This window comes from Strigops habroptila, chromosome 4, assembly GCF_004027225.2.
Source record: "Strigops habroptila isolate Jane chromosome 4, bStrHab1.2.pri, whole genome shotgun sequence".
Lineage (NCBI taxonomy): Eukaryota > Metazoa > Chordata > Aves > Psittaciformes > Psittacidae > Strigops > Strigops habroptila.
In genome coordinates, this window is record NC_046358.1 from 30,023,346 (window position 1) to 30,036,103 (window position 12,758).

Below are 12,758 nucleotides of genomic sequence, written 5' to 3' on the forward strand. Positions count from 1 at the left end.
ACTCCTGAATGGGCAGAAAAATGTAATGACTGTGCCTAGCTGGGGTGATCTACTTGCTGAAACCCAGTTTTCTGGCTCTTGAGTTTGCCCTTTCCATAGCGCTGAGCAAGGTTTACATTCTGCTGTTTCTTCTTGTGTCTCATTTCTAATGGCTACAAGACTTTGAAGCACCATTACCAGTTTCACTGGCAATACCCGTCAAAAAGCAAGCAGGAAATGGGGAAAAGCCCACATTTGTATGTGCTGATACATTCACTCAGTGCATTATGTGTTGGGAAGAGCTTTTTACAATGAACTCATTGAACTGTTGGGGATTTTTCCCTACGTGTTCTATACAGATCTAGTATCTAACTAGGAAGCCTTTTTCTGCTAAGCCTTTATGACTCTTTTGTAAACTAAACATAAGAGGGAAGGTTGTGCACTAAGCAGGTGCTGTAACTAACCACCAGAACAAGAAGATAAATACACTACTTGTGCAGATCATTCAGTTATTCAGCATAACTGAGGGTATGTTTGCTTGATAGCTTTGCAGTAAAAACTGCCTTCTCTGGTGATGCATCTCCCAGATTTAACCTGTGTAACAGACACTTCCAAGTTTTGCAGCTCCTGAGCACTCCTAAACTCTGAAAACATGAATAGGGAAGTTATTAACATGACTACTGGAGCATGGGCTATCGTACAGTGACTTGAGATACAAGTCTGTCTATGACTCTATGACTTGGATATCAGGCTTTCTTGGCTTTTGCTTCATCCACCTTCTAATGCACAAAGAGAAACTCAGTTTTGTTTTCGTTTAAGGAGAAAGGGCATTTTGCATTCTATATCCGCCATCTGCTCGCTTGTTCCCAGTGATGGCTGGAACAGTAAAATACTACTCTGTGGCCCGCAGAGCTTGGCGGTGCAAAGTTACAATGTGTGTACATGCAGGCAGCTGCTGGGAACTGGAAGTTTGCAGCAGCCCTAGACCTTACATGAAACAGAGAAAATTGGGCAGGCTGCCTCTTGTCCTGGCCCTCTGATGAAAGCTCACCCTTTCCTCGAGTCTGGTTCCACAGTGGCCTCATGTCCCATGTTTTATATTGCTATGTGCAATATAAAGTATTTCTCATCTGGAAACATGCTAAAATGGCAATTCTGACATTTCATCTGGAGTAGGTGAGGAACAGGGTGGGATCTCACAAAGCCTTTTACTCAGCTTAGTTTCCTGGTAGGCACCTGCTTTTCCCCTGCACTTAGCATGAACTGATTTTTGACCTGCATTTCAGACTGTCTAGTTCTGTCCTTGCTGATGGGGGATAGCTGATACCTGCCAGTAAGTTTTCACAGCATCTGCTTCTTGCTTGGACTAAACCAGCATGTCCTAGTTCAGACAAGAAGGGTTGGTAAAAAGGGTTCTTCTAAGCTCTCTATTTCATGCTTTCTATGGTACAGAAAGATTGTATTTGGCCAAAAATAACCAACCATTTCATTGTATTTTATTTTCTACTCCCAAGGGGCTTTATAAATGCTGGCAGGACATAGCTGGAGCTGTGCTACAGGTTAGAGTTAAAATGATTTCTATGTTACAGAAATGCTGCTTGCAATATTAAGGTCACACCATCCTAACATGATCTTACTGCAGAGATGAATACAGATTCTGATGCACTGTTATGCTGTGTTGTCCTCAATTAACTGAAGGCGGTTTGCCCCAGGGCCTGACAACTCATCTGTTCATTGGAGCTCACACCGAATTAACATAACACAGAATCGAAAGATTCTTCCACGACAAACAGCCTGCTCATTCAGCTGTTGTTTCGTTGTGGTGCTTTGATTTGATACCATGTTTGATTTCATTTGTACATGTGCTAGTCATGAAAAAAAATATTGTTGTAGTCTTGCTTTAGGGCATGAAAGGTTGACAAAGCAAATAGCTGCTGCCTTTTGGGGCAATCAAAATACACTATGTAAGGTAAATTTGGAATGGCTTGCAGATACTGCATATTAGGGAGCTAAAAATGTTTTAATCCTTATTTAGAACTTTGTGTGCTTGTGTGTGGGATAGGGTTTTTTATAATTAATTTGCACAAGCATCTTGTATAAAGGATTCCTTACCATGCACAAGCCTTCTCCCTTTCAATCTCCACGCATCCCCTAATACTAACAGAATAATCATGCCAGACCTACGATCTAAGGAGCACTCTTTGTTAAAAAGAAGAGTTATTCGGATCATTAACTTGAGCAGTGATCACAGTAAGTGGGATCTTATAAGCACCTGTGAGGAACTACTGAGCTGCCACACTGGATTAAAAACTGAAGTTGCATTACTAGTTTCTGTTCCAGTTCATGTAGAAATAATCTTGTTCACTGTGCAATTTTAAAAATACTTTGAGATAATAATATGACATTCAAAAATTCTCTGCTAAGACAAACATTTTCTTTTCTGGTAGCTTCCTAAGTTTAGCACTGTCAACTGGAAAGACATAAGTACTGTAGATCAAAGGATGGAACTTCCTTATAAATTCTTCCTTTTCAGCAAAAAGCAAAATCTTATTCAGGTAAGGAAAATTACTGATAACTAAGGTTCTCTCTTAATATAATTCCCATTAAGGATGCTGCAACTATTCAGCCAATAATGCTTTTGCAATCCACAGCATGATGTGACACCAGTTACTGACAGTGTTTCTAACCGTCACCTACAGGCTGCTCTGTGGGGGAGCCTGTGGGTACATTTCTCTAAGCTCCCAAGCACCTGCCTTCACCAGCTACAGCAGTCATGCAAAGCTGAAAGTGGCGAAGTAACGAATAGTAGAAGGAAGAAATAATACTCATAAGCATGTTTAGGGTTGCTTCCTAAGCCAAGATAAACCCTTAATATATCAGAGAAACATGAAAAGACTTTTAATTGCCATTTCAGAATGCCTTAACATCCCACATTTCTTAAAGGTCTTTTTAAAAGGTCAGGTTGCAAAATCATGCAAATTTATCCCTTTTAGTCAGAACGCAAAGATATTTGACAGACAGAAAGTCTGTCTTTGTTGCTATTCACAGTATTCTTGTAGTTAGGATGATCCAAATATTTATTTAGCAACAGTGCTTGTGTGGTAGCACAGGTAACCACCCGCTCAATGCCTTGTTCTCAATTATTAGTACTTAACTCTGCAAACTTCTAACTATCCTTTTCCATCACTGAGATCAAGAATAAACTCTCCTAGGTAGAGAGGAACACACATATTTATGCTATTTTATACCAGTTCTTTCAAAATACATTAATATAGCTGACCCTAATTTTCATGGCAGTGCAGATGTAATTTTAACTTTCATAACACAAACCATACAAACTGGAATTTATTTAATTCATACAGTACAAGAAGGAATAGAAGAACTTCTGCTTTACACATGTATATCAAATTGGTTTTAGGTATTTTAGTTTTAAAACTTAACATTCAGTAAGAATGTATATTATCAAAAGCCAAGTTTGAAGACCAGTTAGGAAGTACTTCATGTCACTTGACAGATTGTCACACAGGAATATTTAAAAACATTTTCTACAGGAAAGTTAGAAAAAAATTCTTTAAAATGTTCATTAATATTAAATGGAGACTTACTCATACACCAGACAACTATTTCAAATCTGGCATACTGGCAGCATCCTGACAATCCTGTAATCTCTTCTGTATGTGGTTGCAATGTAACATTCTAGCTGCATTTTAGTAAGTGTTACGTTTTAAGATGACAGAAACTAATTAGGACTCTTAAACCTTTCCTACTACTCAAACTAACACAGGCTTTGCCACAGGAATGCATTAAGTATAGCTTATCTATTTGAGCTAGCAATTTCAAAAAGATGTATGGGACATTCTCTCTGGATGTTTTTACTAATGAAAAATAAGCTCATCAGAGCATAGCAAAGTGCTGTTTTAACTGTTTGATGAGCTGTTGTGTATCAACATGGCCTGGAAATGCTTCTTCTGACTTCTGAGCAGCTGCGTAACTCCTCTGCAGATCTCCAACCTGGAAGAAACACACAAACTAATTTTGTAAATTCAAGCACTGCAGTGTTTGCATCATAATTCTGCGCAGTACATTTCAGAGGCTCATAAATGTTTAAACACAGCTGGTCCTGAGAGCGAACAAATAAAACAGAATCAGCACAGGGGCTTTTGAACTCAGGGTTATATCCCCTTTATATCATGGGATGAGAAGCAAAAGACAGAAGTGTGATTTTAATGGGAGGGATGCTTCAAGACAGTAACTTTACATCCCATTCCACCTGACTTTTTGGAGAATGGACAAGGTACACCATGCCCAGTGCTTGAAGTGAGGAGGAATAAAAATGGAAAATCTGTTTTTAAACTCCACAGAAGTGCTGCTGCATATACAAGCAAAACACAACCCGTCAGATCTCTGTAAAAGCTGCAACTCCATGTGATTTTCTGCTTCCTCAAAGAGAGGCACAGCAGTGCCGAAGAGATGACGTTGCTCCTCTGCTACTTTTAGAAGTATGTTTCCACATTGTTCCCTACCTCAGGAACTTTATTTTTTCCTAACTTGCCTAAATTCCTAAATTATTTTTTTGGAAGGAGGAAGTGTACATAAGGAGAGCATCTCAGAAAGTGCATTCAGCAAAAAAGAACCCAAATGTTCAGGAACATGTCTAGTAAAAGTCATAGCTCATGGGTGGAAGGGAAGAAGCTACGGGAAGTGTCAGTAGGAGGCCTGTGCTGCCTGTGCATCAGCCAACACAGAGCTTCAGTACAGCAAGAATTCCCTGAAGGGGAAGAAACCAGGGTCCTGGCCAGAAAAGTTATGTTTTGTAAACCATGGCCTTACACCGAATCTACTGGTTGCATTACCACATTTCATCAACAACTAGGTGATCTGGCCATCTGCTTTCTCCCACAACCTATGCAGGTTCTTTCTGTAAAAGCTACGTAACAAGACATTTGCAGACTAGGATTTACTCCTTTATCAGTAAGTACAGAATACAAGTATTCAAAACCATCCTGTGTTTCACAATGGAGAGGATACGCTTACAAATTAATGGGTTGTTCTCTCCTTGACACATGTACTTTAGTATCTGTAGGAGTTGAGCTGCCCACACAACTCAGACTCATAACAGAATCTTGAAGGTGTAGGCACAAGCAAAGGAGCAATTTTTTCTTGTGAAAAATGTAAGGATTTGCACAAGTTTCTCCTTATTAACAGGAATGTTGGACACACTGTTCATACAGTGTCTGAGACACCTTGTATGACATAAATTATTAACATAAATGCAAACGTTGTAAAGCTGAAGAACAGACCTTCCTTTTGAGATGGGCAAGAACATGAGATGAATAAATTACATTATTTCCATAATTACTGATAAATCATATACTATTTCACTTGACATTCTGAAAAAGCCAATGTCTGTAAAGACTGCAGATGGAATTGTTAATGGATTGCTTATCTTCTGGACATTTGGAAAACTACAAAGTTACTTTATAGCTAGTTGGCCTCGTTTATTCTTGAAAGCAAACATTTGAATGACTGCTTTTACACACAAAGCTTCTGGGTATTAAAATGAAAATGTAACTTAGTTTTCCATGAGATTATGCACTCTTCTTTTGTCTTACCTATTTGGAATTCTCAGTAATAACAATCAAAAACCAACTGCCTCACCAAGGCTCAATTTTTAGATAGCAAGAATAGGATAGTGCATTACCTTCTCTGAGAGTATGGCAAAATTGAAATGGGGCTCATACATATGAGGTGCTAAAGATGAAGCAGTCTGCAGCAAAGCTCTTGCCTATGTAGAGAAAAAAAACCACAGTGAAATCTGTGATGCAGGGAGGATAACAAAAATCTAATGCAATTTTCATAATTCTTCAAAGAAATCATCCTATGTTTTCTTTACTAGGCCTTTCCTAAGAAAGTCTTCAACTATCAGTTACCCTAATAGTACATTTAGGCATAACACAGTTTAGTAGCATTGAAATGAACACGACTCTTGGCCGAGTCAGAAAAAACATGTTGCGACTTACTCAATTAAGCAATTCAGTTCTAAACACTGAGCAGAAAATATAAATTAAAAGGAAAGCATTTAAAGTCCCACACCACTGTATTTATCTTTTGTCTCTGACAGTACTCTTAAGCATCCACAAAAACCTAAATAAAACTACAGTTTTCACACTCAAGAATATTAACAAAACTAATTCTTTCTCTGACTAGCAAAACAGTAATGTTAAAAATTAATGAAAAAATAATGAAAAATTAAGTATCAAAGTGTGAGTTTTGATGTTGTAAACTCAGTACAAAATTAAGGTCAATTTGTGAATGGTTTGACTAAAAAAAAATAAACAATTGAGAACTTCAAGGGAAAAAACTGATCTTTGAAAAACAAAAGTATCTGTAAACTGTTTGGGAAGGCAGAGTAAAGAACTTACTAAAACTCCCTAAATCTGACAACTCTGAGTACATGCAACAATACATATGCAAGAACACTGTGAAAGAAAATAAAATCCCAAATAAGCTAAATATGTTCATATTTTGTATTCTTCTGTGCATAATGTTATTGCCATGATAATCCTGATTTTTAATTATACTTGTGATACAGGAAAAAAATAGAAAATTTTAAGCTAAAACCTAAAAACGACAAGAGACGATTATAACGCAAAGGCTCTGCAGTGCTAATTATTAGCAATCACAACCTCCACAACTGGAGGTAAGTTCCATCTGGGAATTAAATGTCTGTAAATTCACTGATTTATGAAACTAAACCAAAAGTTTATTTGTCACTGCAAGCATCCAGTGCTGGATTCATTTCAATGTTTCCGTGGTAATTGCTAGGTTATCTGAATAAAGTTAACTTTTGAGAATTTGCTCATAAAAAAGGTGCTTGCAAGTCTTTATGTTGTATTGTAGCTCTCTGAAGTACATATGGATCCATCAAAACAGACTTGCTCCCGTAAGGATTAAAACAAGCCCACAGTAGTTCAAACTGTCCCACAAATGCATATTTATTTTCCCTACAGGTAGATAAAAATGAATGCATTAATCCACTTAGATGTCAATTATACATCTAAGTACAATACAACTTAGTATACTCACAATACGCAAGACGAACCCCCAAGCTTACTGATGCAAAAGTATTTATCAAGAACCTGCTACTTTGGCACAAATCTCTAAAGCAATCTCCTTGTTGAAAAAAAATCTTTTAAGAGCTAATGTGATTGCTCTCTTCTGCCACCCAACAGAAATATATTGTCTACATTTATAAAATGAATATATGAAGTTGTAATTTAAGTGATGATTACAGAGCGATGGGTTTTGGTTTGGGTATCAATTTAGAAAAAAAGAAATCTCAGCAACTGCAAAGCCACTGTAAACCTTGTTTGTCTTTGATGAACCATTTGGACATGCCCAAGAACAAGCAATTTAATGGGAGATGGCATGACAAAGTGGAGGTTACATTGAAACATGCATAAAAATTATCCATGTTTTCTCCCTGTAGCGGTAAGCTAAACATTCATATGGTGCCTCCATCTCAGGGAAATTATATGTTTCTTAAGTACAAAAGGGCCAAAGGAAGCATGCTGCTTAGGCTGAGATTCAACGCCAACCTGTTCAATGTGACCTTTCCGCATTTCCAGCACGGCCAAGTTGTTGTAAGCTTCTGCATAGTCATTATTGTTGACTAATGTCAGCTTGAAACACTGGTAAGCCAGATTCAGGTCTCCTATCCCCTGAAAGTAAGATTGTATTTTAATTTATGACAAGACTGGAAACAACATGCATCTGTTTTGTTGTCTGGAATACTTTTCACCCATATATACTACCATGGAATACAAATTACAATAAAAACACACTGATCAGAACCATATGTGCTTTCTTCCCAGACCCCCTCATTTTCTTCTAATTCGTCCTCCAGACAGAATCATTTCTCTCCAGCACAAACTTCCGTGCTCCAAGTGATATTCATTTCATCCAATTTAACTTTTAGATGACTAACGTGTCATCTAAAGGTTACGCTGTCTGCTACCGTCTATAGTAAGGCAAGAAAAACATATGTCTCCAGAGGGGAAGTCACCTTGCCTCTCTGTCTCTACACAGATTAAAAAAAAACCACACATAAGCCTAGTTTTTAGAAGACAAAAATTAAAGGAGATTAATTTCTTAGTATGGAACAGCTCACTACTCTTCCACGTTCTAGTGCTATGACCAACGCTGATACAGCACCAGTTTAAACATTAAAAGTAACAAGTGCTGAAAAATATAGGCACATCAGTTCAAATTCAAATGTTTTAGGCAATATAAATTAATGTGTTTATCCTAATTGCAGTACCATCTAAGTAAACAGTTGAGTTTCTTCCTGACTTCAGTAAAATCGTAATCAGCATTTGACGACAACTTGTATTAGAAAGCTGTTAAAAACTTTATTCAGTAACCTTATTCTGGGCACACAGCTAAACAGAAATCTGACACAACTTCTGGAAGAACATCTGGAAAAATGTGCAATTGTCCTGGGTTCAGCTGTAGGAGTCATTTTTCTCCTTCTTAGTAGCTGGCGCAGTGCTGTGTTTTTAAGTTTCAGCCTGGGAACAACGCTGATAACACTGATGTTTTTAGTTGTTGCTAAGTAATGTTTACTCCGACCAAGGACTTTCTCAGTCTCATGCTCTGCCAGGGAGGAGGGGAAGCCGGGAGGAAACAGAGACAGGACACCTGACCCAAACTAGCCAAAGGGGTATTCCATACCACAGCACGTCCATATTCCATACCATACCACGCCCAGTATGTAAACCGGGGGGAGTTACCCGGAAGGCCGAGATCACTGCTCGGGTCGGGCTGGGTATCGGTCGGCGGGTGGTGAGCAATTGTATCCTCTCCCCTTGTTATTTCCCTTATCATTATTATTATTATTAGTGGTAGTAGTAGCGGTTTTGTATTATACCTCAGGCTTAGTTACTGGACTGCTCTTATCTCAACCCGTGGGAGTTATATTCTTCTGATTCTCCTCCCCATCCCTCTGGGAGCGGGAGGAGGAAGAAGTGGGGGGAGTGAGAGAGCGGCTGCGTGGATCTGAGTTACTGGCTGGGCTCAAACCACGACAGCAATGAATGAAAATTAGTGCAGAAATTTAATAAACTATCACACAATTAGACAATATTTCTGCTGCTGCCTATATGATGGAAGAATGTGCGTTCTCAACTATGACATTCATAGTGCTTTAGTGTCTGCTACATGTTGCTGAATACATATTTTTATGGCCACAGAATTGGTCTAATGCTCCATGTAATACAAATAACAGCTCAGAGAATTGAAAAATCTTGATTTTTTTTTTTATCAGATTAGCTTGTGTTGCAGCAAAGGCTTTCAAGGGCTGGTACATGACGCAATTTTCTTACAAAAGGAAGGCTAAAGACGGTGAGGAGGTAGCATCTTTCAGCAGGAGTAAGCCACATTCTGTGAAGACATACAGAACGTTTTTTCTTTTGCTTCTTCCTCTGTAGTGAAGTGCAAATAAATCTTTAATCTGTACTGCACTCTACCCTGCATACTATTGGGTTACATATTTCGAAGTAGGGCAATGACTCCTTCCTAGTTATTCTTTTTCCAGTTTTTGTAAAATGGTATTTATTCAGAAAGGTTGTTAATATTTTTCATACCACAGCCACATGTCCCAAGTTGTACCACACATCTGCTGCCTCCTCTTCATTTTCAGCCAAAAACAGGGCACGTTCAAATGAAGATAGTGTCATATCATATTGCTGGGCATAGAAGCAACAGAGGCCCAGATTGTTAAAAAGTTGGCAGTTATAAACACCCATCTGCAGGAGCCGTCTAGATTGAAAGAAAGTATTTATCAGATTAATTTCAAATAAGAGTTCTGTTCTAAATGACAAAATTCTCTCCTCCTTTCTCCCTGTACTGAGAGCATGTAATAACCAAGTGTTATAGTCTGACACCTGGTAAAGGTTTCATGAAGGGCAGTGAAGGACATTTTTGATTAACAGAATTAAAGCTGTGCAAAACAGTCTTCGTGTAAATTAGATAACTTTTGTCTTTTTGACTGTGCCACATGTCTGACTTTACTGTAAGACATACCTTTAAGCAGACTTTCTCCATTTCCTCTTTCCAACCCCTCAATGTCAATCAAGATGTAATTTGTTGCAGTTACTTTTTGTAACTCTCAGACTTCAATTTTTTTGCTTGATTCCTGTCTTTCAGCACTGCTCTAATCAGTACTAGTACATCTAGTATGTGAATCTACATGAATGTTACATTTGAAACATAATTCAGATTTTGATTCAAATTGATGGTTTTTAATGTGTCTTTTAGAATAGAGATGCTTTATAAAAATTCTGTTTATTGGTATTTATAGGAAAAACAGATATGCTAAGAGGGTCAGAGGAAAAGAGGGCTACTGTCTCCAGCATGACTGTGAGTTTCTGAACCTAAATTATAAAAGAGCCCAGGTCCAACAGAAATGAGGTGGTAGTGTTTATATTGACTTAATCTGCTCTTAGGCTTAAGAACATGAGTCAGGCTCCTTTGCACTCTGACTGTACTGAAATTAAAAGCAACCAGCATCATTTAACACTATCTTTTTATTGCTTTCAGTAAAACAGGGGGAACCTCAGCCCACATTCAAGTAAGAGATTTTCTGGTCACAACTGCTCGTGACTTCCTGCGGAATTTTTCAAAGACTACTCTTTTTCAAAGGGCTAAATAGGAAGTCCTTGAACCTTCTGAATGCAACTGAAGTTGAGAGTAAGGCCAGGGTTCTCAAACTGCCTCATGCTGTGAAAGATCATTTCTTTTTTATTCATCTAATAATAACTGTTTTTATAATATTTGTTGGTATTCCTACATACTCTGCATGTAATGATGACAAGTTTTTAAGACAGAGATATAATCATCACTGGCTGAGAAGATAACATAAGTTGGTATGCTGATTTTATGGTGATATCTGTCTAAATGCTCGATCATCCTCCCATGCCAAGCTCCTAATATTCTTTTTTTTTTGCTATCAACATTACAAAAATCAACCCTTTATAATACCCTCCCACACGTTCAGTTCCCCCTCCCTCCCTACAAGTAGCAGATACCTATAAAACCGCAGAGCTATCTCAGGTTGGTCTGAATAGAAGTGGTTACTGCCAATGCATGCAATGGCTTCCACGTGAGTATTATCTTGTTTTAAGACGTCTCTATAGTATTCTGCAGCTGAGGAGATATTGTTCATTTCCTATAGAATTGGAAAAAAATCAGATTAATTCTACTTTTTATTACCAATTTTTATTATAAAACTTATTAAAATGTCATTTTACCAAGTGCTTTACCTATGCCCTGTACTGTACTTAACTGAGATTAATTATGTATGGTCTTACAGTTCTCTGATCATACAATGCAACACCACTGACTGGCATCTTCACAAGCGACATACAGATCCATGAGAAGAATGCATAATAATTTACTGGTGCTAGCTTTACCTGTCATTAACTCTATGCCATAGCTACAAGAAGAGTTTTATTTGGTTTTTATTTTTTAGATTGGTCAGAAGCTTAGCACATGCAATACGCATTTGCTACTTTTTGCATAATACCTTGTGATACACAGTACTGTGCAGTCATTTTCTCAGTATGGTAACATACAGTAGACTTCTTTCCACAGTCAATGTCTCAATTATTTTCAATGCCTTGTAAGTCAACTTATGAATTGCTTTGAACACAAATGAGAATTGCATATGAAGAATTATTACATGCCTTTGAAAACAGGAATCATGGATTTAATACCAAACTTGTACTAGCTAGGATACACCAGTTAGAGAACTATATTGTATAAAAATATACACTTGGATGTATGCTTCTTGGAAGACGAATTAGGGTGAACTCATTGCTGTAAACAGCATCACACTGTTTCTGAGGAGTGCAAGTCACCAGAGGACTCTACCCCCATATCAGAAAAAATAAATTAAAAGATCAAAACACACTTCTGTGTTTAGAGAGGAGTAATTTTTACCTATGCGCTATAGATACATTGTACTCTCAACATCATTAAAGATAAGCTTTTTTTTAACCTGAGCAGCATATTTAGCTATGAAGAAGTATTTCTTGTGATTAAAGGAAACAGTACTAAAGCAGCCCCTCTCCCCCCCTTTTTTTTAACCAATAAAGGTCTACAACTCCTACTGTCAAAAGGTAGTGACAGAGAAGAAAAGCTCTGATTAAGATGCCTGATGCATATATTCCACTGTGAGTCTCTGTAATGGGAAAAGCTCTGCGCTGCAGTACAAATCTTTGCTAATGAAGCTATAAACCTGCACTCAGGTGTCAGCAAAACTAGATCCTGTCAACTATATGCTGCTTTTTAATAATTCCTTAAAGGGTTATGCAATATTATGTATGGTTCTGTAAAATCATATCCATATTAAAAACTGTTTAACAATTCAGAAAGAAAAGCCTCCAAAAATATGCAGCTGTTTTCTTCCTTGCTGAAGGACAAAAAGGATTTAATATGAAAATGGATTAATGCTTAGGGGTTAGATGAGAATGATGAGAACAGGAAAGAATGCCAACTATGAATATAGACTAATAAAAAAAAAAATCATGACTTTATTTAAAACATTTGTTCTAGAATAGCATCAGTACCAACTTTTAGTGAAAAAACAATATTAAGTCCACTGTTTGACATGAAAATACACAGTTTTAAAATACAAAATATATAGTTACCAAGCTAAAATGAAACTACTTTAAAACTAATCCTGCTTAAAATAACATCTACTTCCTAAACTAAGAAAC

General features: G+C 37.5%; 1 protein-coding gene across 3 annotated transcripts in view; it reads right to left on the reverse strand.

Annotated features, from left to right (window-relative positions):
• Positions 1 to 3,299: 3,299 nt before the first annotated feature.
• The window catches only part of TTC8 (tetratricopeptide repeat domain 8), a 41,835-nt gene continuing 32,376 nt past the window's right edge, over positions 3,300 to 12,758 (reverse strand). For all 3 annotated transcript variants that reach the window (XM_030483526.1, XM_030483524.1, XM_030483525.1), the window contains 5 exons: positions 11,067 to 11,206; positions 9,624 to 9,798; positions 7,578 to 7,700; positions 5,681 to 5,764; positions 3,300 to 3,990 (listed from right to left, as the gene is read on the reverse strand). In XM_030483526.1, the coding sequence (XP_030339386.1) occupies positions 3,874 to 3,990; positions 5,681 to 5,764; positions 7,578 to 7,700; positions 9,624 to 9,798; positions 11,067 to 11,206 (639 nt within the window). In that variant the 3' untranslated portion in view covers positions 3,300 to 3,873. The remainder of the gene's footprint in view (positions 3,991 to 5,680; positions 5,765 to 7,577; positions 7,701 to 9,623; positions 9,799 to 11,066; positions 11,207 to 12,758) is intronic.